Raw genomic sequence first — 27,930 nt, forward strand, 5'->3', positions numbered from 1 at the left:
CTTAACTGACAGTTCTTCACTATGATTATGGTGTCTCTGTGTGAGATCCTGGGTCACTGCACATGTTCACTTTGTAGCTGAGAGGGTTGGGAAGCGCTATGAACAGTATTAGCCCGTCCTCTTCACTGCAGCAAGAAGAGAAACCACACACCTCATTAGTGTGTCTTTGTGTGCCTTCCTACTGCTCAAAAGGCAGTTTCTCTTCCCTTCCTACAGCATTAGCCTGCTGCACATCAGAAAATGCCAGTCCTCACTTCCCTCCAGGTAGAGGCAATGTCATGCATAGCTGCTGAAATCAAAGCTGCAGCCTCACCCGGACACAACTACAGAGTTGGCAGGGAGAAGGCACACAGGTATTAAACACCTTGATATCACATAGTCGTCATAAAGAGGTGTCTGCAAAAAAGGGCAAAATAAAGTCCAACCATAGCTTCCTTCCCTCCCCACAAACTTTGCAAGCCACAGTAAAAATAATTACAAATGAAAGAAAACGAACAGAAAACCTTTCTCCTACAACTTACAACTAAAGCAGCAAGATATATGATGCTGCCTGTTAACACATGAAAGCCCCCAAAGGAAGCAGAATTCACATTAATAAAGTCTCCAAATGAATAGTCCATATCCACAGTGATTTTAATAGTACAGCTTCTGAATCTTACACTGTCATAGCTGACATTAAAAGACTGTAATTTCTTTATTAGCTACAAATATAAATTATATCTGGATTTTCTTTTTTTGAGAATAAAAAAGTACCATTCAATTTTCCAAAGTTAGGACCACGAGCAGAAAGATGATAGTCATGTGAAAGCAGTATACAGTACATAAACAGATAGTTTACATGCAACATTAAATGGTGAGTCATTAAAAATAAGACTCCTTCAAGACTGTTCAAACGATTGTCACTACCAATTGTACAAACATGCACTGTGTCTTCAGAGCCCTTTGAAATCAGCAAGTCTTGTTCCATAATTTCACTCATTCTCATTTTCATAAACAGAGTTTCCCAGAAACCTTTAATGTTCAGAAGATTTGTTTTTCTTCTTACATCATTTTAGTCTATTCTTTGTCTTCTCTGGTGAACTCTAAGCACTTCTTACTCTTCAGATTGCTATGGTGAACAATCCCTCCCTTTTCCTACATCACCTAAGTCGCTCAGGCACAGCAACCAGATTTTGTCCTTTTTGCTGGTTTGTAATCAGTAATGTCTACAGTTTGCGGTGATCCCTCAGCCTTCTGCCGTACAATTATTGGTACTACCATCTCAAAGACAGTTTCAAAGAGGTAGTCCACCTTATACCCTGTTTTGGCACTGGTCTCAAAGCACATTTTCTCAGCTGCTGGAACATCCTTCTCATCCAGCATTTTATATTTCAGTATCTTTTTATAGAGCGCAATCGCATCCTCCGCACGGACTTGTTTTCGCACCTTGATAGAGCCACAGCTGGCAAGGGACTTTTCAGGTCTATTTTCATCCTCTGTTTCGGGTGATAAAGCACAATCATCGGTGAGGTCAACTTTATTTCCAACAATAGCAAAAATGCAGTCAGCGCTTGCAGTGTCCGTCAGTGCCAAGAATCTGTCTTCCAGCTCCGTCAGGCTCTGGAGGCTGTTTACATCGTACGTGAGGATCACAGCAGCTGCTCCTCGGCAGTACATAGAGCCAAGGCCATGAAACTGCTCCCGTCCTGGCAAAGGTTTAAAAAAAAAAAAAAAAAAAAAGTTAGTGTACTGGAAGCCACGTTGTTAACTGAGTAAAAGAGTTTAAGAACTTTTAGGTGAGTTTCACGATTTGGATGCAGCATTCAAGGTGAAAATGCGGTATTAATACCATCTTCAGTTTTTCCTTCTGTTTTTCCTTAAGAGCGCAACAGTGCCACAGAACAGCTAAGCTCACTGGGTACTCAATTTTAGAGGAGGGAATCCGTAAAGATGAGTGACTGAGCAAGTGTGGCACAGCATTCACAGTTGGGGGGGGAAGGCATGTTATTTTATTTATGCCACATGAACAGCTACCCTGCTTGCATCAACAGATGGCCCATTCCACCTATCTAACCATTTACAAACAAAAATTAAGTTCCAGTGTTCCAAACTCAACTAGCATATTAGTTGTATAAATGCAGTACACAATTTGTAAGTAAATCCAGTTCAGAAACCCTGGCTCAAAGTCAGCAACCCACTTCTTCCTAGGTTTTGAAGGATTTAGTAAGCAATTTATACTTAGAGTACATGTTCACAGTTCTCAGGGTACATTGGCTTTACAGGAAAGGAATTTTCTTCTTTAATAATGCCATATAAATCCTGCACTATTATGTGTCTGCCCCACCGTAAATACTTACACTTTTTTTTAAGAACATTAAACACACACAATATAGAACCCTAACTTCATTTTAACAGTAATTTATCTATTCATGAAGCTGTTCTGACCATCACACAACCACCAACAATTAATAATAAAACATTTCTTCCTGCTCATCATTCAGTGAATCTCTAACAGCACTTCCAGCAAAGCCTTAATGGTATCCTTAAAATTTGCTTCTTGGAAGACAAAATTTACCCTTCTTAAAGTTCTGGGAAGGAAACACTGCTCTTCAGTAGCTTCCAAGAGACCACGGGAAATGAGACAGAAGAAAGGCAAACAGTGTTTTCCTCTCCCAAGGAGAACTGCAACTTACTCCAATCAGCAGCAATGTGTAGAATTTTGCTGTAGCATGTTCACTTTAATTCCCAAAACCCAACTGAGAAAAGATTAGGCACACTGGATTTCAGCTGGTCCTCAGAGTCAGCCTGAGATCACTACAGAACAGAATTGTGAATAAATGGGGAAGAGAGGGAAGAGGGAAGAGGGAAGAGGGAAGAGGGAAGAGGGAAGAGGGAAGAGGGAAGAGGGAAGAGGGAAGAGGGAAGAGGGAAGAGGGAAGAGGGAAGAGGGAAGAGGGAAGAGGGAAGAGGGAAGAGGGAAGAGGGAAGAGGGAAGAGGGAAGAGGGAAGAGGGAAGAGGGAAGAGGGAAGAGGGAAGAGGGAAGAGGGAAGAGGGAGCTTCCAGATAAGAAAGTGATGTGACCCCCAACTATACTCTTTTGAACATTTGAGCATCATTATCATTTATCAGCTCTTTAATACAGTTTCTTCACACAGGGCCTCCATTTATGGAAGACCTAGAAGCGATCCGGTTACATTCACTTTTTGCACAAGTCTACTGACTGCCAAAAGTTACTGTATCATGAAATCCTTGTAAATGACTGTGGAATAGTAAAGACAGAATAAATTCATGCTGAAAAATACAGGTTTGTGTGTATTCGGAAAACAACACATCTGCACATGAACATACACACAATGATAACTAACTTGGAGCCTTATCTCCAGTCTGTGAGAAAAAAATTAATAAATATATTAAAATTAAATAAATAAATATCTCTGAGTCACTGTAGACAGTCTTTCGAAAACCCTCAGCACACCACTCAATGTTGGTCAGAAGAGACCATAAGCATTCATAATTATTAGTAAAGCAAAAATGGAAAACATTAGGCCAGAGCATTAAATTTACAGCTTGCTTCATCTTGAACACTGTGTGAAATTCTGGTATCTGCCAGAGAAATAAATTTGAAAAGGAACATAGTGCAGAATACAATATAAAGAGGTATAAAGTAAGGTGATGAGGATGCTCAGAAGCACGAAAAACTTTTGCATAAGGAAAGATACTGGGATCTCTAGGGCTGGTGAAAAGATGATTGAAAAAAAGGTTATAAACAGAAGTCCATAAATTTATACCTAGTACAGAGAAAGTAACCCAGAAACAACTATTTACTTTCTTGTAACACAGAAAATGGGGAAACCCTATCAAAAATCATGCATGGGGTTAACTTTTTTTTCTACACTGAATAATTGGAGTGTGGCAATTAATGTTACAAGATGTTGAGACGGTCAAAAGTTCAGTGAATGGAGCTCAGACAGGCAAGGTTATGGAGAATTGCATCTGTGCTATTTTATATAGACTCTGATTTGTTTTCCCTCGAGCAAAAGAAATTCTTTAACCAGTGATCTGGAAGGTAGGAAAAAGGGAAAAAGAACAAAACTAAACAAAAAAAGATACCCCCTGACTCTGGGTCAGGGCAGATTGGGAGGTAGGGGTGGGAGAAGATTGATGCTTTTACACTTTTTCTTAAATCTAATGTTCAAAGTTGTGCTTTCAGTTGCACTGCAACTAAGTTTTTAAAAGTCTCCAATTTCTAAATGGCAGTTTCTGCCATGACCTACTTTGGCTTCCAGACCACAATATAATAAAAAATTCTGATGAAAACACACTGGAACATATATTCTGCACAGTTCTCCCACTTCAGATGCCTAAGCCATAAAATCCAGCCCCCAAAATCATTTACTACAGCAACCAAGTGTTAGAACAATACCAGTGCTTGTTTTATGGCATTTGTATGCTAATTTAATCAGTTCTCTTGCACAGCATAATACAAACCATGACACTCACATTCTACCTACAAACTGGCTACTTCTACAACTTACACATTGTTGGAAAGGAAAAAAAAAACAGTAGGAAGAATTTGCCTTGCATAAGGGATTAATTATATCAGAGGAATTATGGAGAGTTTCTTTTGTTCACCCCCACAATCTACATAAACATGCAGAAAAAAATGCATAATTTATTGTTGGCTGCACAGTTTTCTTGTACAGACCACTTGTAGCACTTCAGGGCTGGAACAATCCTGGATATGTGGGGGGGGGGGTCAAAACTATGTAAATAAATTAATATCGTGTCTATTCCCCAGGGTGTCAGGCCTAAAAAAGTATCAGACATTACTATGAAAAACATTGCAAGATGACAGCCATCCCCTTCTTATGACCAGTTATTCCTTTTTCTAGCACCATCTGGTCCCAGGCCAACCACATGCCTTTTTACACAGTTAGCTAAATTAAATGGTAAACCCTGAATCCAAAGAATTAAACAATTCCACTCTTCCAAAAAGAAAAGTAACATGCAAGAGAGGCAAAACTATCTCAAATGCAGAGAACCAAATCAACCACAAAGACATAACATTAGGGAAATTCTCAAAGCCAAGCGATCAAATTCAGTTTCCATTTTCCTTTTCGTCTATGTATTATGCCTTATTTACAGCAGTTCCACACCCCTTCAGCTGTACCACTGCCTGCAACATTTAGCATTCCCAAAGGCTCCCATAAGCTTCTCAAAGGCTCCTCCAGCAAGTCTGTGAAGTCTTGTTAGAAACTTCACCCATCCTCAGCAACGCAGCCAACAGGCCTTTTCAAAATCCTGTGATGGCTTGCCATGAACAAACCAAAAAATTTGGAGACAAAAGACCTCAGCACTATAAGATTCTTAAGAAATCCAAAGGAGGAAGAAGAGAAAGAGAAGTCAACCCTCTAAGAAGCATGTCTGATAAATTAGCAAGGCTACTTTTAAACCGTACTTTAAACTTTTTAAAGACTTAAGGCCGCGGCTTTGCTCTAGGAAGCCTCCTATAGCATCCATACCTCTCAGCTGGAAGGCCATAACCTGCATGAACATCTTATCGCAATGGGAGCGCTGCCTCACCAAGGCTCCCCCAGCTCTTCGCAGTTCCTGCAGTGTAGGCTGTGGGATCTGCTGGACAGCAGCAATGCTGAAATCACCCCACTGACCTGCTTCCTGGAGCTCCTCCTGCCCTCCATCCCCAGAAGAAGGTACCCAAAGTAACCTATTAAGTTGCCATAACAGGCTGCCTGATGTTTAGGAGAGCAAGAGATTTTCTTCGGCCAGATTTAGGTCTGTTCTCTACCTACCACCTCTTCAAAGGCTTTCATTGCATCTTAAAAAGTAACACAACTTCCCACACACACGCTTTCAAGAAATCCTCTACAGGAAAAGCAAGTTTGAAATGTCTCAATACCAAGAACATACAAAAATGCAAAACCGACTCTAAGTCTTGAGGGAAAAAAACACCACAAATACTAAAGAGCTAAAAAGGTCTTCCAGAAAGTACTGAAGAAGAGATGCTGTTATTCAGATGTCAAAGTCTGAAAGGGGATCTAAACTCTGGGTTTCTAAAGTAATAGTGAGGAAAAGTATATGAAGTTGAGTGAAAGAACCATGTTAGTATTGTATTAAAAAAGGACAGGAGTGCACCAAAGCTGCCCAGAAAGTTCTAGAGACAGTCCATATAACCAGATATCTTCCAAGGCTTTTCACTGTAGTTTAAACAGGATTGTAGACAGGATTTGAGAAGAAATAACACAAACACCAGGTATCAACTAGGCTTTCCCCTTCATATTCTAATTCTCTCTTACAGAGTCCGAATCCAAGTGTATGCAGAGCAAGACAGGAACTATGCCCTCGAGAGATAGCCAAAACCAGAGGGGGGGGGGAGAGAGAGAGGGGGGAGAGGGAAAGTATGATGCCCGTGACACAGCACAGAGAATAGCATTAAAAAGAAATTAAAGAGTTCTGCTGCAATGAGATGAAGGTTCAAAAGGGCAATGCGGGTGTTCATGGGTTACTTCAGCAGGAACATCCGGGTGAGCACAAGAGCAGACTCAAAAGCATCTCCCTTTTAAGGGACAGCATTTCCCTTTGATTGCAGACAAAGCAGTAAAGCTATAACCCTTTAAAAGGCACAAGGGGAAATAAGTTGGCTAGGAACCAAGATTGCTGTTTGTGCAAGCAGACTAAGCTATCCACTGACAATCAAAGAACAAACAATAAAAGTCCTTGAAGGTTTCAGGAAAATTCCGTCCACAGGTGAGTGAGGCTTTAAAGCTCTGCCCCCGATGAAGTCTGAGCTCTTCATTGCTTCTTCAAGGCTGGTATTTATTCCTTCTAGAAGGCTTTATCCCCTTTCCCTTGAAGTCAGGCACTTTATTAAGAAGGACTGGCCTATGCCTGTGGTTACTTGGGGATAAAAATAAAGCTCCACCCCAAAGGATTAAAATGGAGAGCATAAGCAGGAATTAGTGGAACGAAATGAGTCAGAAAACACTGGAGCACTCAGGTTTTTTTACACACCCAGAAGCTGTTTGAATACATGATGTTCTGATCCATAAGAAATGCCAACATGTGTTTTTGCTCCAAGGCAAAATTTCCCATAGAATACAAGTCTTTGGAAGTGAGGGGGGGGGGGGGGAAATACACATACCAACAAAACACTCAGTAACTAGAAAATACATTTGAACTCCACCCTCGCTTTCCCTCAATATTGTACATACACAGTGTTACATTACAAAATACACTTGTGTACATTGACGTTTCAGAATGCAACAGACCTCTGGCTCTACTAAAGATCAAACGAGATGTTTATTTTATTTATGCTCACTACTCAGAGGTGAATCATCACTCAAGGTGAGGACTGTGCCACATTTCAGCAGTTTCTGCTGAACTTGTTAAAATATGGATGCCTTGGCAAAAGCAGAATGTAACATAAACATAGGAAAGTACTGATCTTATTACCCAAAGGGCTTCACTTTCAACTTGTGAAGCAGAAAGAGCTGCACATGGAAGAAGAAAACCACCACCATATTGGTTAAGCCAACAAAGAACAAAGGAAAACTCTTCAGTACATCTCTCTGAAGAAAAACCATCAACACCAGTCAAGAAAGCAGCCTCAAGGTAATATAAGATTCAGAGAGGCCTATTCTATTTCCAAATGCAACTTGCACTCAATTTTTAAGTCAAGAATCTCCATCTCATCTTAAAAGATTTAAATGACAAAAGAGATTGTCTTTTCCCTTAATCTGAAATCTAAGTATTTCTGACTTAAAGAGCAAATACTTTGAGTTCTGAAGGAGTCTGAGACTCCCAAATCCCTCTAAACCTCCCTGCTCCACAAACGTGAATTATTTTAGGCTTGTAAAGTTTTCTTGCTGTGAACATCAGTTCAGAGTGAGTGACCTCTCACTTAGCTAAGACAGGAAATCATGACCAAACTGAGCACCATCCTTCAGTCAGCTGGAATTGTCACGCAAGAAATGGCACAAATTCATATCACACCCCATTATTTTTTTTATCCGGATGCAAAAAGCCAAGACTAGAAAGACCAGAACTTATCCACTGCATAACATTTCTGTACGAATTACTTAAATACCCTCAGATCTGGCTGTAGAAAATGGGGAACATTCCAAAACGTCTTTATAATAAAATAAAACTTAACACAACTTCAGTCTGTAAAGCATTTTTCTTTCCACTCTAATTTAAAACATAAAAAACACACAAAAGCACTGCCACGGTGCAGCTGTGTTCCTTCCCCTCACCAACACACATGCGGGCACACACAACACATGCTCCTTATCACAGAGAGCATACAATCTTATGCCCAAAGTTACTAAGCTCCAAGCCTGACAGCTTTTAGAAATTCATACTGCTGCTTTTATCTATATTAAGGAACTATACTGAACCAGTTATTCTCCTCCCATAAGGCCAGCATTCAGGAAGGCACATACTCAGGATATTGGTATGAATATCTTCACATAAAAAGAGAACACAATATTCAAATGGAGCAAGTCCCAAATTCCAATGAACAAGCGAAATATTTGAACTATCTGTCACAGACAAGAAAGTCTTGCTAACCATAAATGGTTAAGCAGGAGATGCTTTCTAATCCAGTCAATTCAAGGACATTTGAATTACTAGCAGGTCTCAAGAAATAAGTTCAGTGCACTATTGTTATGTTATTTTCCTGATCTGGAAGTGCCATTATGTCATATTGATCTAGGCTCTATGGAATTCACAGGCAGAAATCCAACATACATGCAGAATACAACATACTAGTACGTACAAAATAGAATTCTACCAAATATTAAAACCAAACAAAATCAGATCTGTCAAATTGAATATGAAGAGCCTAATAATTTACTCAAGAAAACCCAACTGATTATATAATTGGGGCCAAAGAATGGTTTTGATAAAACATGAAATGCTTTGGGACTACAATCCCAAATTTATGAGATATGACAGTATGGCTCTATCCCAAAAGATTAAGTTGCAGCCTTCTGTGTAAATAAAGGTATTAAAGAGACACTTTTGAGATGTCTGCTAAACTAGCATCAGTGATCCAGTACTGTCTGGGGTACGTAACATGTAAACTTTGTTACTAGGAAACCTAAGTTTTGATAGGAATCAAAGAGGAAAAGTACACAGTGAAGTCTAATTGAATGCCCCCTTGAAAGGATTAATTCTTAAATGCAATTTAAAAAAGTAAACCATAAATGTTATCAACTATTTATATAACCATTTTTCCCCTGCAAGTTGTGCCAACATATTTAACAGATATTAGTATATGCTCCATGGAATAAGAGGAGAAGCTATAAAAGAATTTGGAAAAAGATGGACGGAATGATTAGCTTTACCAAATATCAAAGCCTATTATTGGGCATTTTATCTTCAATGTAATACACAAAGGAAAAAATAAAACTTGTCCTTTATTCCCACTCCTTTAAGTAACAAAACCAAAATCCTTTCAAGCATCTATATAAGCTATTCACATTCTGCCAATAAAAGACTAGTGCCTGGAAGGCTAGTCCACACCAAGAACTACCAGCTTTCATTAAAAAAAGCAAGTCATTTTTACTTCCCCTGCATTCCCCTGCACTAAGAACTCAAATCACATACTTCTGCCCCATGCTTCATTTCACAACACACAGACGTGGAAACAGATACAAAAAACAAGACTAAGTTTTGAAAAGAGTAGGTTATTTAAAAAAAAAAAAAAAAGAGAAACTATAGGAAAAGACAAAAAAACCCACATAATCTAAGAAGTTTTGCTCATTTTGCTTATTCTAATACAAAGACAGCATATGAATTCTTTTTTTTTTTTTTTTTGAGTTACAATTACCACCAATAATGGCTGAGAAAGGAATCAATTTAGAATCTTTATAAAAAAAAGAATCACTGGAAGACAGGTAAGTCAGAAAGCATCTGAAATAAAGAAAAGGGGGGCATCTATTTACTGGAATTAGAATTTCAGTACTCTCTATACCCAAGAATGCTAATAGATTTAACAAAATAAGTTCTATCCAGACTTCTTTTCCTACTTCTCCCTCCTCCCCTTAAAATATAATAGTTAAACTATAAATAACTGACATGTCATAAATAAGGTTTGCAGGACATGTTTCAGGAGGGACCATCAAATTAGAAGTAGGTAAAGGATTTTGTCCTAAAATACAAGCCGCTTCACCTATCTTAAAATGAGAGCCTTCCCTTAAAAAGGATTAATAATTTTTCTAAAAATAATACTCTATTTCTTTATAGATTCAAGTTTATTTCTAGTTACAGCTTTTCCCCAAAAAAAGTAACATAAACAGCAAGCTGAAATAAATAATAGCAACTGTCATTAGACTTGCTTCTCCTTTTATGGTTTTCATCAGTAAAAAAGTGCTCACAACTGTATTTTGGCTTTGTTTGCTTTTTTTGCTAAATACACCCAGAGCAATTATTGCACAACCCTTTCAAGACAGCCCTAACAGACTGGGAAAACAATCACATGCGTGCCCCCATATAGCATTCCCTTGTCAAACTTGCAACTATACCAGTTGGCCAAGCAGTTTCAACTGACTGTTTAATGCTAGCTATAAAAACACCAATTCAATTAACATTCAAAAAGCAGGATTTTGGCATAATTCATATGAAACAATTCATCCAAAGAAGTTCATTTAAATGGTCCTTTTATTCTTAGGTAGGACAACCAGCACACTGAACAGTTATGCAGGAATAATGTGAGCATAGTGCACTACAAGTCACATGCCAAATTCCCTAAGACATGGTTAATGATCTACAAGATCATCTGAGCTTTATCTGAAACTGTGATGCATTTTTCTTCAGCAAAAGGGCACACACAAAAAAGTCAGCTTAATAAAAATATCAAAATAGAACATAATGGGAATTTTAGCTACAGGGAATGGGAATTTTTAAGCTAATGCGGACTTTTTATTTCAGACGCTCCAAGAAAGGATTATCTTTATAGGCACACATTGGTAGAAGCTCCAAAATAAATTTCTAGTCACCAAATTTTTCTGTTGTGCTAAAGAAATCACTCAAAGACAGACAGCCTTAAACCAGAACACTTTAAAGAAACAACAACTGAGCCAAGGTTCAGCTCAAAACTTGCTTTGCTTGTTTGACAGTTGACAATGTGATAGTTCACGGAGAAACGTGATTTTAAGTAGAGGCTTCACTTTTTAAAAGCAGCACATGCCTAGCAGTTCATCTTATATTGGTGCAGATCAACCCATTGCTATAGCCCTTCAGAGTATGCAGAGTCAGAGCAGTATCAAAAAAGCTGATCACTGCAGACAAATTCTCTCACCCACACTTCAGATATAATAAACATCACTCAATCATCTTTTCAAATTATGTACTACTGAACTGCAAGCTAGTTTAAATAGTCCCAGAAACTTTTTTCATCCAGCCCTCACAAGCAGTTACTCAATTTTGATTCCATATCTGGCAATGGAGACTTCCATCTACCCATTCAAGGACAGTCCTGTTGGACACTTTTACAGGAAGGAGGAGATTCAGTTATCAAAGAAGAAGAAAAAAAAAAAAAAGATTCACAGAGTAAGGCCAGAGATCATCAAGCGTAATCCTCATTTGAGCCTGATCTCCTGCATAACACTGATGACAGAATTTTACTCAGCCCTCATCTTGTGAGCAAGGAAGAATTTGTATTTCAGAAGGCAGTCAAATAAATTAATATCCCTCAAATTAAAGTTTTACACATTTCAGTTTTCAGACCTTGGATTTCAGTAGAGGTTTTTCTTCATTAAGTAACCTTTTCAAAAAAAAAAAAAAAAAAAGACTGTCCTCCCTAAAAGGTGCACCTGTGTCACTTAACCTTCTTTTTGTTAAGCCAAAGTTTTTTTTTTTTTTTAATACTCAGATTCTTTGTCTCTGGCAGATGCACTTAACCATGCTCGTAGCTCTTTCCTCCAACCTTTCCGTATTATTCTACATCCAAGACTGTAAAATAAAGTGGTCCCACTAAAGCTATGTGATGAACTTAAACTCTTTACTACTTTCATCTCTTTCCACACTTCATATACTTTTCAGAACAACACTTAAGCTCTGGGGCACCACAGAACACCAAGAGCTCAGTCAGTTTGCCATCTACTACCAATTCAACAGACATTACAACAAAATACATATTTTTGCACAAATGAATCTAGTTTAACCCGTTAGCAGCACTCCATACCATTAGTCTGTCTTCACTTACAGCCTATATGTTTGTTTAGCTTGCATAGTTTTAGCTGAAATCATCTTTTTATAAAGAGACTGATACACTACATGTCATCAGACTAAATACAGATTCATGGTATCTAACTGGAAATGTCCTTACCAGGCAAGGGAGCTTCACAGCTCCTATATAAAGAAAAATAAATACTATCAGAGAAGACTGCTATTCTGCATACTACAAGACTTCACCCACAAAAAACTACATTCAACATTTCTGAGATAGAAAGAATATCAGAAATACATTGTTGAATAAATACAGAATTATTTTCTTGCTGACAAGAACAAATTGTAACTTACCATTCTATTAATAAAAACCAAGCCTGAGTTTTTGAAATTAGAATTTGTTTAAAACCAAAGTTGTCACAGAAGCCCCAGTTTTATTCCACCGCTATGGTTTCTTTCCAGAGTTTTAAATTTAATCATATTATGACCAATAGCACAAGGTTTTACATAGACAAATGTACCTAACCACACTATCTAGCATGCTTTTTGCCAATAAAAACTTTGAGTAGACATACAAAAAAAATTGTATTTGCAGTTAAAGATCCCATTAACCCCTCTACCATCCTGAATGCCTTTTTCATTTAGTGAGGTAAGATTTACATTGATTTAAACCACCGATTGTGTTTAGCTCTCTTAATCTGCTTTGTTTATTTTTAAGAGAAGGAAACATCCCCAGAAGCTTCAAGCAGTTCACAGTATTTTCAGCTGTCTGAAAGCACAGCAAAGTGCCTTGTGTAAGAAAAACAGAATTGACCTTGGTCCTGCCACCCCAGCAAGCACATCTCGAGTGTTTCTGCAACACAAACCAAAAGACCACCACCAATATTTACCTTTCCCCCTACACAACAGTGAGGTTTCAGAGAAAGATGTTTCATCTAAATACCAAAGTCCATCAAAAGAAATGAGGGGATGCCAGATCTACAAGACATTATTAGCTTGTCTAGGAGGGCGTGCTCTACTAGAACTTTAGCTGAAATCCAGCATGAGCATTATCTCTGCCAAAAACAGAACGTGGCACAGAGCTTGAGAATTAAGTTTAAGTTTCCCTATACCTGTAACTAAAATGGGAGCAGGGGAGTAAGAATTTAGAAATTTAAGATTTAGAAATTTGATTTTTAGTAATCAAAATGTAAGCAGCAATGTGAAATTCTTCTGAAACTTTATGTTTAAAAGAATTTTAAATGGCCACTTAAAAAGGAGCTGGTCATGTGGCAGATGACTGACTTCCTTAAGGAAAGGTATGATGGGAACGAAACCATTGTGGATTTCAAAAAATTAAAAAAAAAAAAAACCTTAGAATTTACTTTGGAAGAGTTCTGCAGGAAGTAGGAGCACCAAATACTTAACTGCAGCAGCAGCAGCGCTAAGCAGTCAAATATGGCTCAGCAACAGGTAACAGGGAGGCTAGTTACAGAGCTGTGCTTATGTCTGCGCAGGGCACTCAGTCCTGGGTGGTGCAAGACTGCCTTTCAGCATACAGCCCTCTGGACACCAACCCATTTCTTCAGAGAAAGTCACTTATAGAAAGGGAATTCATCTTTTACATGCACACAGCATTAAAAGAAGCTTGTTTCTCTTTCCACTAGCTGAAAACCAATGTTCTTCCTTAAATTTACAGTTCTTTCCCACAGAAGAACAGGCAGGGATGATGATGACCCAACATCTACACAGGCAATTACTAAGCACAAGTCATTACCAGGTCCTCATCTGCAGCCTTTAGAGTCATTCGAAAAGGAGATCTTCAAAGCCCACCCTCCCTCACAAAGTTTGCTCTTCAAAATCAGAATTTGGTCTTTAGCTTCAGCAGAAATGCACCGCCTGGTTTAATTTAGTGCCTTTTGACGAGCTGTGTGGGGCCTGGTAGATCACACCACACCTATTGGATGTTTCGTATTGCTCAATAAGGAACTTGTGAGTTGACCTGGCTTCTAACTCACCCAAGCAAACATTGATACAGGGGAGTGATTAAAAACAGGCAGAGATGGGAGGGGCAGGGGGTGTTAATTGACACTGCCTTCCTAAACCCGTATCAATAGGCATTCTGAATCCTAATGCCCCAGTTAGTCATTCCTGCTCTCGGTGGAGAGAGGCAGCAAGCCCGCTTCTGCCCCTTCCCTCACAGATGAGGGCACTTCCTGTTTTTTATCCATTTTTATTTCTGTTTTAAGTTTACTTAGGGTTTTCAACTTCCTCATTAGCCACTTTGTGTTTTAGATATCTCTTTAGAACTCTTTTTTAAACCAAAATTTCCCATAAAGTTTTTTGCAGAAGGGCAACTACGCACACTCGAAGTCAATACAGTACATCATACCATTTTTTGAGCAAGAAAACACTGTAAAATTAATAAAAACATCTTAAGTGACTGCAACATTTTACAGAAGAAAAATTTTTTTATAATTATTGGAAGTGCACTCTTTGGATTATATTTTCAGGAGAAGAAGAATTTTGCATTCAACTATTAACAAAATTAAACAGTCTAATTCATTACCTTTATTTTCATTTTTCTTTTTCCATATCACCATTTTAACCACAAATAAGTCTTAGATATTTCTGCCTCCTAGTTCTCAGTCTTCAAATGCCTATCTAAGTACAGGAAACTAGACCACCAATATATACCTCTACAGTCAAGTCCATGGTGGAGTACTCTCTGGCAGATGACTCCCATGAGCCTAGCAGAGGCAAAGTTCAGCTATGCAGGAAACAGTACAAATATCTGCATTGCATTCTTAAGAGCGACTATGGCCCGGACCAGTATAACCCAGCCACCACAGTCACCAACAACAGTGAGCTGGCAATGCCTATCGCCAGCTGCAATCACACTGCATGAACGCAACCCAAGATGTACCCAGATCTTTCTCAAGGCACTGCTCAACCTACAGACATTTTCAGGGATCTTTGGGGTCCTTGTACCAGAGGCAACAGTTTTTTCAGCCTTCAGTAAGCAGCTGGGAAGAATTTTAGGGCAATGCAGTCAGACATGGCTGAGAAGGCACCTTCCCGCCCTTCACCACAGCCGGAGATCGTCATGCTCCTCCACAACAGCAGTATGGCTTTATTTAGCACAGGGACTGGGGTCCTGTAACATGGAGAAAGTGCCAACTGTGCTCCAAATGCATTGACCACAGCTCCTTTTGGAGATTAAATTAAGTACTGTACTAAGCTAAGGCAGTACCTTAAGCAATACTTCCAAAAATCTTTAATCCTACCAGTACATTCCCAAGTTGATTGGGAGTGAAGGACAGGAAGAGGGCTAGAAATATTTCAAAATTACCTAGCCTTGCAAAAATGAGAAAGAAGTTAGTCCAAGACAGCAGCTGAATGCACCACTATTCGCCACTGAAAAAAAATGTGTCTACAAAACACAACATTCATATTCTGAAAAACCCAGGCCAGGTTTCACAAAAAAAACATTGAGGTCTGGCAGCTCTTGGTGTTGCAAGTGACCTGCTGTACCACGTTTTAAAAATGACAAATGATTCTTGCAAGCATAATGAATAATACAGAGTCGTCTGAACCGCATTAGGAAGTTATGTTCTATCAGATCAATAGCAGGCACCCAAAGATGGTCTGCTGCTGCAGATCCTTGGTAAGTGCCTCTTATTTTAGGTTAAACTATCATCTGGTGAAATACAACTCTGCTGTAATAGATAATATATGCTAGTTCCGGTTTTGAACCATTAAGTTGTTTTTTAAACCAGTCATCACAAGGAATTTTAAAAAGATTAAAACCTTGCTAATTGGGTAGAAGTAAAATGAAGGTTATAGATCTAGCAGACTGAATAAAAAAAATCTACTTTTTTAATTTTTGAAGGCAAACACACATTAGTAACATGGGACATAAATGTGGGGACACTCACCAGACAGATATCTTAAATGATTTGTTTCAATGCCAGTTCATTTATGGGCAGAATCTCAACTAAGAATAACACTCGCATTTCATTCATCCATAATATATCCTTAAGGAAATTGCAACTGCTTACACTCATTACCACCCACCACAAGTTTCTATTAAATTACAGTCTTTTCACTGGTTTCCTCTGGATAGTCAGCTATCTGTCAAAAGCAGGACAAGTTTCTAGCGATCTGGTGGGCTGCCTTTAGCGAGTACCAAAAAGGGGAGACAGTGCCAGACATACAGCAGTCTCCTGGTTTCTGTGGGGGAGTACTTGCACTTGGTCATTCAGATTATTTAATCATAGGATGCATGGCTTGTGTTTTCAGAACTTGTACTAAAATGAACACATGGCTTTTACATTTCTAGCACTTGTTCTCCTTTTTAATTCCACTTCCGGCTTCTTTGCCTGCACTCTTAAGAGCATATTCAGTATTCACTGTTTAGAGGCATTAATTTGAGGATTAAAGAAATGAAAGCCACAGACCAGGCATGGTTAAAAATTGATCTCATTTCATGAATGTTCCTTAACCTGGCACAAGAAGAGTACCACCAAAAATTGTAAACAAGTCGGTTCTGAACTTTGTATACAGAATAAGCTACCAAGAGCAATCTATTATCACTGCACCGTGTCTGTCCATTTGGCTCATACACCATAAGAGGAAGTTACTTACTGGAAAGGGAACCGACTACAGATTCACATGCATTAAATCCTTCTCTTTCATAATTAAACAGGAGATGAGGCAGCACCTCTAGGTCACAAAGTGCTCTACCGCTCAGAAAGAGGACGGAAACTATCTCACTTCCACTATATTTCCAGGATTTAAATTAAAATACACACACACACGAGAAGTTTAACACGGTGATGTGGAAAGGGCATACAATGCCAGAACAGGAAAGAAGATTTGGAAAACAATAGGAGTATGATACATACAGCTATCTACTGTGGGAAGGAAAGTGCTGATGTCTTAAAGAGAGTCTGATAGAAGTGTATGTTCTTCCTGGTAAAAGAAAGAAGTAAGCACACTGGCTGGGATCAGGGAGGTGGGGGGGGGGTGGAAAAAGAGCAGTTTGAGATGTTTTCAGTTTCAAATAAATTAAAGATTTACTTTTTTAAATAAGCAACAGGCTATAACAGATTCTCAGAAAATTTCCAAATCATTATAGCACCTATTTTTACATAAGCCTCACTTGCAGTGACCTAAAGCAAGTCATTCGATGTGATGATCCCTTCTGTGAAGCCTGGAAAATGATTCAGCTTCATTAGGGGGTGGGCGGGTGGAAGGGTTGGTTGTTTCTTGAAAATCAAAACCACAATAGGCTCTGTTTATTTCTCCAGTTTCTGTCTGTACCAGAAAAGAGCAAAGGACAGCAGGAAAACAGAAACAACTAAATAATAAACAAAAAAACCCTCTAAAATAAATGTGTGGTTTTGTAAACCAAAAGCCTTATTTCTAACTTTGACAGTTAATAAGAGAAACAATAGATCTGTAGTATGTGCAGATCACAGATCCCACTATGAAAGCCAGAAATTGAACTTCACTTCTACAACATACGGCATTAAACTACATTCAGCTTAGTCCAAACAGTGAGGTAGCCCACACAACTAGAGAGGGAAATTGGTCATGCTGAACCTTTGGGGAAAGAGGAGGGAGCAAGAGCTCAAAATAAGCTCATTTCAGCCAGGGCACAAAATCACTACAGCTACAAAAAAGACCAAGATGTATTTTGGTTCTAATGGACTAGACAGAAAAAAGTTCAAATACACATTTTTTTTCTTTTTTCTTTGTATGTAAAGCAGCTATAAATTAAAGCTTACACAGGTCCCTAGACTGGCAGCAACCACAGTTCTTCCATGACTGGCTCCTTGACAGTGCATGTGAAGCCAGCTTCAACTCTGCTCTGCTTCCTAAGAGGTAGATGTGGGTGGGTGGGTGTGTATCAAAAGATTCACAAATGCATTTCTTAACATTGTTTTAAAGGGAGAGAGAGTTAAAAAGATCTCTTCTAGATTTGCTTTTTCCAAGCCCAAATAGATTAACAGCATTAGAAAACCTTGTATGCTTAACAAATTGGTTGTCCTGAAGGATGTTAGCCTGAATCTCCTGCAGTGAAGGCTGCCAAGTTACATGTGTTGATAGAGTTCATTCAAATTAGGAGCAAAAAAAGCTCATTTCCTTTGACCACCTCTGCTCTCAGCAGTACCACTTGCAAAAACTGAGCTTATGCAAGTCACCAAGTTCAAATCTCATTTCCTAGGCCTGCACATCTTTAATTACTCCATATGAATTTATAGTCAATAAGACAGTAGCAGGAAAAGGAATTTATCGTAATTTTGATCAAATCCCAGGACGTTCTACCCAATATTCATTAGAAAGCAAGCTAAACAGTCAGACTTGGGAGAGAAAATAGATTCTTTCTATTCTAACATTTTTAGCAGCTCCAAACATATCACTATCAGATTCAATGTCTTTCTTTATGGATACCCCAACAAAGGTTACTTCTTCAAATGTTTTGCAATACTACAGTGTGATTCAGGCAGGGAATTACTAAGTTCACCTTCAGATCAGCCATAAAACGCTGCCATAGGAAAAATTGCTTGGGAGCTCACATGGCTAGTGGCTTCAACGGTAGATTGCAAAAAATAATTAGGTCTCTTAAAATGGAGACTTTTGAGAAAGTTGCAGTTGGTCTTTATTTCTTAAGGTATCCTTACGGAGATGTTCCAGTTTCTTTCAAGAGTAATTTCTGAATATTGTAAGTTACAGGGAGATAAAACACTTGTTATGAAGCAGACAACTTATTTATGTGATAAGAAGCAATTGCAGCATGAAGATACCCTAACTAGCCTGAGCGTCAGGGTCAGTTTTGCCAAAGCGGTGTAGAGCTGACTATGAGCCCAGCTTTGTCATTTGTGCACCGTAGTTTATCTAAGATGAAACAAGGAGAGTACTCACCATACACGAGCCCTCAAAGTAGTAACTGGAAAACTATACAGGTAACAGCTAGTTACCTATCCTCTGCCTAGATTTTAAGCATCCACTGACACCTTCCTTTTGAAGGAAGGAATGAAAGTTCATTACACAGTCAATGGAAAAATACACCAACACCCTGCCTGCTTAAGTCTAGGCACCTAAACATACAATACTTATTCTAAGCAGCTATTTGTTTTCCATTCTAGAATGTGCCTGGTGCCCCATAAATAACCAGAACTACTGTCAACAAGAGTTACTTTGTACACATTCATCTTTGTGTTATAGATAATGAAGCTTTTTGTTGTTCTCCATAGCATTATTTAACCAGCTAGAGAGAGAATGATGTGGGGAAATAACTGGCCACACTCGCACACAAACAAATATTGAAAGAGTGGTCATTCCTTAGATAGCTCAAGTATGCATTTCACAAATATTATACTCAATCTGAAGAATGCAACAGGGCATTAATAACTTGCTTTCTTGCACAGAACACTTATTTAAGCCTTTGCATGTACCCTACTAGGAGACTAATTTTACTGAGGCGAATAATTTGGTTCTTGGCCATTCTTCTGAAGTTTTCTGCAATTATGTTTCTCTCCCCCCCCTTGCTCCTGATCCACCAGGGAGATAAATTTCCATATGTTTGCAAATTTTATCAGCAACTTTGAAACAAAACATTTTGCTGCCCATTGTTTGATTAACTTGATCTCTTTTATTATGCCTCCCTCTCTCTCCATTTTCAACATGGTCATAATGCAGACAGTCAACACTTAAACTAACCTTTCTGCTATCTGTTAAATAAATTTGACAGAGATATCTGGAGAGCACACCTCTTTCCTTCAATAGACACGGAAGAGAGGATACAATGCCAAAGGCACAAATTCTTCATTACAAAGTTTCTCAGTATCTCTTCAGCCTAGGACCTGGGGCTTTAGCACAGGGTTTTAAATTAGACACATTCAGTCAGTTCAAGGACTTATATGAACTCATTCACGTCAGCCAAGCTAAAAAGCAAAATTTCCACAATAAAACAAAAACACACACCATAGACTAGACTAATATGCAGTCTTGTTCTGTTTTCCAATTTGAAAATTGTCAAAATTAACCCCCACACACTCTTTAGAGTCTTACTCTAAAACTCCAGGCCTCGCTCCAGGCCAAAATTAGGAAGTAAAGATGACATCTTTGGTTACAGAAGTAAGTTGAAGTGCTCCTGAGGACCTGAAGTTGCAAATTATGCCTTGATGAGCATTAGCAGTCCCATGGCATGGCACTGGACAGCTTCAGCCAGGCACAAATCTCAGAGTGCTGATACAACTGAGACCGAGACTCTCGTTGAACTGTCAAGAAATTTCCCACTTTGGCTAGAACAGTGCCTTCACTTTACATGCTATTATTAAATACCACATAAAAAGCACGGATTTAACGTGGGAGTTGAAATACAGAAGTTAACCACAGAAGTTCATACACAACACCCCTGGAGGCATGTAGCAAATACTCACAACAAAGTAGCATGCCCTCCACATTAGCTTGTCTCCCAAAGTGTCAGGTACTAAAATTACACATGAGAAAAAATTCCTTCTTAATAAAGTGAGTTAGCCAGAGCTGAGTAAATAAAATGCACTAATTTTGTCTCCTGTTCCTTTTCAATGGTTGTAATTTTTTCACCATTCCCTATGAAAAGGGATTTCCATATTTTAACTACATGTGTGTGCAAGAGCACTTTCTTTCAGTGGAAATGAATTTGTCATCTTTGACTTTAATTGTGTATGCCTATATCCTTAAGTTGTGGGACAAGGAAAATAGAAATTTCTCTGGATAATTCATTATTTCTTCATATTTTAAAATCACTTCCCATTTTGCTCTTTTCAGAAAACATCCATTGCAGGAAAAATCACCTAGTACACAGTTTCACAACACAACTATGCTACCATGGATATTTGAAAGCTTAACCTTTATTCCTGCCTCTGAATCTACCTCACAAGCTTTAGATACAATGCTCGCTGATAGTGAATTCACTTTAGGGGTTTTGTACACATCTACAAGAGATTTTTCTAGGGACCTAACCATTCTGTTTCTCTAAGCCTCCACTCTTGTCATTTCCCTTTCAAGATATGGGGACTATAACTATACACAGTAGTCCCAGGGAAGCTGTACTATTTATGTATGAGGCACTGGTCCCCAGCTGTCACCATTATACATGCAACAATTATGAACAATTAATCCACAGAGGGCAACATCATATTCTGCATCAAAATTTTCCCCAAGGCTAAAAGCAAAAAAAAAAAAAAAAAAAAAAAAATCAGAGAATCTTGCTGGCAAGTAGCCCGCGAGCCATGACTCACAGGCAACAAGCCTAAGGCATTTTATTCTCTGCAATTATCTTAAGTCCCAGCCTCCTGAATACAGCAGCTTTCCTCACTAAATGATCACTGATGCCCAAGACCCTTTTTTGAGGCGACATCTGGAATCGCCTCTAACGAACGACCTCCTCAGTTAAATACACCTCATCATACACTTACCAGCACACAACCTCAACTGCTCTTCTGTCACACCTTGTTGGAAAAGGTGTTCCCAAGTGCTTCAGAGCCCTTTTTGCCTTTGCCTAACCTAAGAAGTTATCTAATTTGTAGGTTGTTTTCTCCAACTGTAGACTTACACTTCCAAAATTAAGAAATAGCAAAATATTGAACAGATCAACTACTATCAACCTTCAGTTGTGAGGAAGGCACACGATTTAGTCCTATTTTAATCTTCTGTTTTGTTTCAGTATGATGGAGGATGATAGTACCTTCTTACCTGCAGCCAATTTGGACATTATACACCGAGTAACTTTTGACTCCAGCGCAGCAAGGAGATCAGCCTTCCCAAGCTCATCTTCCAGTGCTGGAAAACACTGCGTCACACCCCATCCCGTGCTTCCCAAGAACAACACCCAAGCACCTGCTTTGCAGGAGAAAACATGTGCAGAAGGAAGTATAAGTCTACAGAGAAAAATCCTGAAGAAAACTCAAAGTCAAGGAACTCAAAACCTACCTGAGGGAGAAATCTAATACCATTGTGGACCATTACAACTAAGCTCTACTCTTTACCAGGTAAGCACATCTACTCAGAGAAAGATCAGTACAGGCAGTTGCCTGCATGGTTGCCAATAAATCACGGGGTACCAGAGGTCAGATATTGTGAACAACTTGCACATGTTCACCAGCACTGACCCATCAGACAATCAATCACAAGAAATGATAAAACAGTCTGAAAATGTAAATGTTCACTACACAAATACACTACAGTTAACCCAAATCATAGAAAAGACTTTCCCAGGGTACGTTTATCTCCCTCGCCCCTACTAGCACCAACAAGTCAAAAGTCACAGAAAAAAAACTCGGCAGATGCAGAATAAAGGTGGGGAAAAGGGTAAAATTATGAATTCAAGGCTGAATATTCATAGAAAGAAAAAAAAAATCAAGTCAGTTCTCCCATGCAGACAGCTAGCTTAAGATGGGAGGAAGGGAAAGCAGCAGAGAAGTTTGCTTTCTTGGTTAACCTTTGTGTCTCCTAATTATCATGCTGCATGACTATCTGGTGGTAAATTCAATAGCCACACTCTTTTTTTTAAATTACTATTACAGCATCACAGAGTGAACTTTACAAAAGACTTTTCATTAACGTAAGTCTGCTGCTTTGATACTAAGCCCACAACAGAGGGGACACTGACTACTAGTAGTTAAGAAACCTTGTTGCTGGTGGCACTGCTAGTTTGTTACATGAACAAATGCCTAATTAAAAGACCGGAATCTAATATACATGCAAGTTTTTCCTTTTGAAATATAAATGCATCAGAAAAGAAGGCTGAGAGCCCAAAACCCTCCCACAAACTCCTTAATTGCCAGCACCATGCAGTAGTATTCCACGTTCAAAAGCAGGCCTAAGACCCTCCAAACTGGAGGACACATTTGCACTGCCAGAGATCAAAGGGTGCATGCGAGCTCGGTGCTGCACGCAACCAACACCCAGCAGGAAGTTTGAAGTTTTTTCCATAGTTGCTGTCAGCACTGCTCAGAATATATCTATATGTGGTTTTGACATCCTTGAGTCTCCAACCTTTGATTCTTTTGAGTGAGAAAGTTCCTTTTGTTGATGATGTTGCTTATGTTCCTTGATTCTGAAAAATACTGCTTTAAACATGCTACTAAGAGGGTCTAAAGCATTTGAGTGCATGCTTTGGAAAACAGGGTCTCTATCCAGCAGACTAGTTCTTTTGAATATTCTAAAAGTTTACAGTTCCTCTCTGTTTTGTATAGTTTAAGCATGTGATTTTTAAATTCCTTTGAATTAGCCAATCCAAACAGAAAACAAACAAAAATAATTTGTGGAGTCAGAATCTAAGGGGTAAATAAATAATTGTTTGCATTAAGAATAGAGGAGCAGTCACACTGGGTCAGACACCAGACCACGTAGCCAAGTCTCTGACAATGGAGAAAACAGTCAAAAGCAGATGGCTAGGAAAGAAAAAGGATAAAAGCATGGCAAGCATATGATACTTCCCCAAGTATTCTTCCATCTGTAGTTCATTTGTTTCCTTGAGTTGAATGCAATTACCAAATGACTTCTTTCACAATCATCAGATGGGAAAACTGAAAATGTTAAATTATTTGCTGTGAGCATTTACATTAAAAAGTTAAGTTTGACACTTCTGCACTTCTCTTTTATCAGGCTTGCAGATAAGAATATGTAAGGTTTAGACTAGACCAGGCAACTGATCTTTCCAAGATAAGGCTGGGCATGAAAGCACAGGCAAGAGAAGAGCCCTACCTAGAATAGCTCATTTGCTCTTCAGATCTAACTCAGTTGAATATTTAACATATGCATTTCTGTGATTAAGTGAATGATAACAACATAGCAACACACATTCTAAGCATTTTGGCAGGCAAATTTAATTCTGGAAGAAATGTGAGATATTTCTGAGTAACAGAGTGAGAAGTGATGCAAGATCTACAGGTTGATGAGTAAAAATGATACATATTTTAAATAATTCAGGGGATCAGCCATGAATCTGATATAGCAGTAGTATCCACACACAATTACTTTTGATCTATCACCGCTATTGCAAACATGCTCATCAATCACTGAAGTCTAATCCTGTAAAAACAAAACTCTATTAAAGGAATGAAGTTTCATTGTATTGAGGCTTACATTGTTACAGCCAACTATCTAACCCGTATCAGAATAGTGAATAACCATCCAAATTGAACATGAAATACAGATTCTATAGGCTTCTATAGAAGCTGATAAGCAAGGAGTAACAAAAAACAAACATACATTCACACACTCAACAGAGCACAAACTGAGAAAATTCAAAAAGAGCATGTATTGAAATTAACCTTGTGTAATTGCTCATTTTTCTGGAGTACTGGACTAGTATAGTAGCTACAGTCAAGCATCTTCCCATTTTCTAGTCCAAATCTTCCATATTTCTGCATTTTCCTAGTGTAAAGTACTATTAGGAATATTGTAGTGCTAACACAGATGTCTTGAGTTAGCACTCAGTGTTTATGTAGTAAAATGGGATGCAAATGTTGAACTCTGTTTTTGCCATATTACTGTGCTAGAGGATTTTTAGCCTCCTGGATGGCCTTTTCTTTCTGGATTTTCCTCATATCTGTGTGCACACAGCTATAAAAACGTTTTCTCTCTATTTGATTACCATATAACTGCCTCATAAGAATTCAGCAGTAAGCCATGCCAGGTTAATAAACAGACAAATGAGCCAAACTTTAAACTCCTTTTTACTACAAAAATTCAAAGCTTACTTGGCGCCCTCCTGGTAGAGATAAGACAGTGACACCATAGAGAGATAATATCCACAGACCAAGGAATTCCCCTCATTCTGCAGGAGCACAGGTCAATACGGAGACCACACAAGACCATCTCTGCCTTCGAAAAGCAAGAGAGGGGACACCTGCCTCAATGCTACCGGCTTTCTGCAAATATGACTTTGGAAAGCCTGCTACAGAAATCCTCCTGAGGCTCAGGAAACAGCTGAAGCTTCTAGTAAGATGCTACATAAGCAGCACCATCTAAATTGACCCTACTTTAGGGTGCCAGAGGGAACTCCACGTGCTACAGAGACGATAAGCTTTGAACACATGTGAAGGGAATGTCCTGACAAAGGTCATCTTCTACATGCTTCACCTGGCGTATTTAGAAGAATATTTGGCATCACAGAAGAATCTATGTGGCATCTAGAAAGCCACATAAAGCTGAAACCCGAATCCTCAATTAACAGTGGATAAACTACTGCTATAAGACTATAACAAACAACTGAAATTTTTTTTAAACTTTAAACCCAGCAGAGAAACCCTGGGAGGGAGTGATTTTACAGTAAATGGTAAAAAAGTAGAAGGGCACGAAGGAAATAACTGAAGACTAATCTTACCAAGGCTCCTCTGCTGCAATAAAGCCTGCCACTAGCCACCCACATGGGTCTGGCATACTAGAAACAAATAGCAGTTACCACCAAAAGACTCTCCACATTCAAAAATGTCAATTCTAAGAAGTTTACTTTTAAAAAAGCACTTCAAAGAACATGGAAAATTAATTTTAAAAGAGAGATACTGTTAGGGAATTTTCATCACAGTAACAGAATAAGAAGTACAAAAAGCAGTAAAAAAATAGTCAGATCTGTTTCCTCCTTGCCCTTCCAATTTTTTTTTTTTTTTTTTTTTTTGGTGAAACTTTTCAGCAGTTTCACTCCCCTTCTTCCTCCTTCTCAATTCCTGGATCAAGAAAGCCTTTCTGGACTAGACTGTGATGCAAAGTGACACAGCAAGTGAACCTCCCTCCCAAACGTCACCAAGAGGAAAATGGAATATTGCATGGTACTGCAGCTCCCCAAGTCTCACAAGAATATATAATATTCATTCTTTATATTGCCACTAAGGCAGTGCTCATGTCTGCAATGCCCAAAATTCTGCTAAACATGAAAACAAGAAAAATACTGAAAAAGCTATTTCCCCCAGGACCAACTACATAGGCAAGAATGCTTGCAGCACTCGGATTTTTTCAGGGTCATCTGGTCCTCAACAAAACAAAGCAAAACTTCCTGATCTAATAACCAAGGGCAAGATGTTCATATGATCAAGGCCACAAACCACATCCCCAGTCCATGCTCTCCTAACACCTCCACACCACAACTCACACTCCCTCCTGTACTGAGGAGGTGCTGCCTATAGCAGCTGAGCAGGCCTGGGAATCGCTTGCTGCTGTCCCACATGGAAAGAGTCTATGGGCCATACTTCTATGCACATTATGTGCAGACCCTTACTGCTGTCGTGGAAGACACAGCCATATCCAAACTGTTTGGAAGCTGCATGCATTCAAAAGTCACAGTCTGACAACACCAGTTACGTATTGGACATTTGAAAGCATACAGCAAGAAGTGACAAACTGTGGCAAACATTAGCAACTACCGAAGTTGTGATTTCTCTAACTCCTTCCTGAATTTGCATTCAGAAGCCATCTACTCAGGCAAAAGAAAGCAAACAGCCATCAGTGTCTTCTATGTACCTCCACGTTTTGTGAAGCACACCCAAAATACAAGATTAGCAGTTTTAAGATCTCTTCTGACCCATCAAAAATACGTTTCTCTTTAGACTTTGGACTACTGCCAGATCACTTGCTTCAGGCAACTTATTTTACAGTAATACTGAAATAATGCACTAAGCACCAGTCACTAAGGGAAGAATTCCTGCTTCCCACTTGAGAAAGGCCGTCAGCCTAAGCCTGGACACAGAGAGATTCACATCTGTCTCTGCTGCTGGGCCCCACATTTGGGCTCTCAGAAACACAAAGCCCAGCCTGAGCAAAGTTATTAGACTGTAGCCTTTTCAATCAGTAGCTTTTACATTAAGGCCAAGCCAGAATTGGGGAAAAGAAACAAAAAAAAGATCTTATTACCCCAACTAAGCCACCAGTGACTGTGTCACAGGACAGCCCCCCCCCCCCCCCCACACACACACACCCCGAGACAACACAGAAGCAACAGCCGCCCTCCAACAGGACCCAAAAGAAAAGGGCGAGGAGCCCAGCTGCAGACACCCCGCGTTTCGGGACAGCCCGCAGGCGCCACCACCCCGCGGCCGGGGGACACGGCGCAGCCAGACCCGCAGGGGCCGCGGCGGCGCGGGGCCGGCCTCCCCCTCCGCGGCTCCGTCGGGCCACCCGCAGCCCCGGCGAGAGGGGCAGCGACGACGCTGGCAAGTCGCGGCAACCGGCCCCAAAAGTGGGAAGGGAGCCGCCGTGCCCCCTCCGGCCGCCACCGCCGCGGAGGGGCCGCGCGGCAGCGCCTGCAGCCGCCCGCGGGCAGCGCCGTCGCGGCGCCCGGGAGCCGAACCGGGCCGGGGCGGGGGGGGTCTCACCTGCCGTGTCCCAGATGGAGATGTTGTAGGGCCCCCACTGCTTGAGGTAGAAGGCGCCGCCGACGGTGCTGACCGTGTCCTGGAAGCGCCTCTCCATGTAGCGGTGCAGCAAGGAGGTCTTGCCCACGCTCATGTCCCCCAGCAGCACCACCTTCCCGTCCGGCTTCTTCATCGCGCCGGCCCGGCCCGGCCCGGCCCGGCCTGCCGCCGCCGCCGCTCGGCTCGGCTCGGCGCGGCTCCTCCCGCCCCCTCCCCGGGCGGCCCCGCTCCGCCCGGCGGAGCCCCGGAAGCGGCGGGAGCGGTGGCGGCCCCGCCGCGGGGAGCAGCAACTTGGGGCCGCCCCGGCGGGGCCCCACGGACGGGGAAGCGCCGCCGCCGCCGCCGCCGCCGCCCGGCCCCGCTGCGCGCCCGCGGGCT

The 27,930-nt window shown here is 40.1% G+C and overlaps 1 protein-coding gene across 1 annotated transcript; it reads right to left on the reverse strand.

Annotated features, from left to right (window-relative positions):
• Positions 1-615: 615 nt before the first annotated feature.
• Positions 616-27,876, reverse strand: RAB20 (RAB20, member RAS oncogene family). The gene is made up of 2 exons (XM_067289700.1): positions 27,514-27,876; positions 616-1,685 (listed from the first exon to the last, which is right to left on the reverse strand). Exons 1-2 carry the CDS (start codon positions 27,683-27,685, stop codon positions 1,153-1,155), a joined length of 705 nt encoding a protein of 234 aa, XP_067145801.1. The 5' UTR covers positions 27,686-27,876; the 3' UTR covers positions 616-1,152.
• Between the last annotated feature and the right edge of the window lie 54 nt (positions 27,877-27,930).

This window comes from Apteryx mantelli, chromosome 1, assembly GCF_036417845.1.
Source record: "Apteryx mantelli isolate bAptMan1 chromosome 1, bAptMan1.hap1, whole genome shotgun sequence".
In the NCBI taxonomy this organism is placed as follows: Eukaryota; Metazoa; Chordata; class Aves; order Apterygiformes; family Apterygidae; genus Apteryx; species Apteryx mantelli.

Coding starts and splice junctions, on each gene's coding strand:
- RAB20 (XM_067289700.1), bottom strand. CDS start 27,685: ATGAAGAAGCCGGACGGGAAGGTGGTGCTGCTGGGGGACATGAGCGTG. Junction 1,686..27,513: donor CTCCATCTGGGACACGGCAG/GTGAGACCCCCC, acceptor AACCTTTGCCAG/GACGGGAGCAGTTTCATGGC.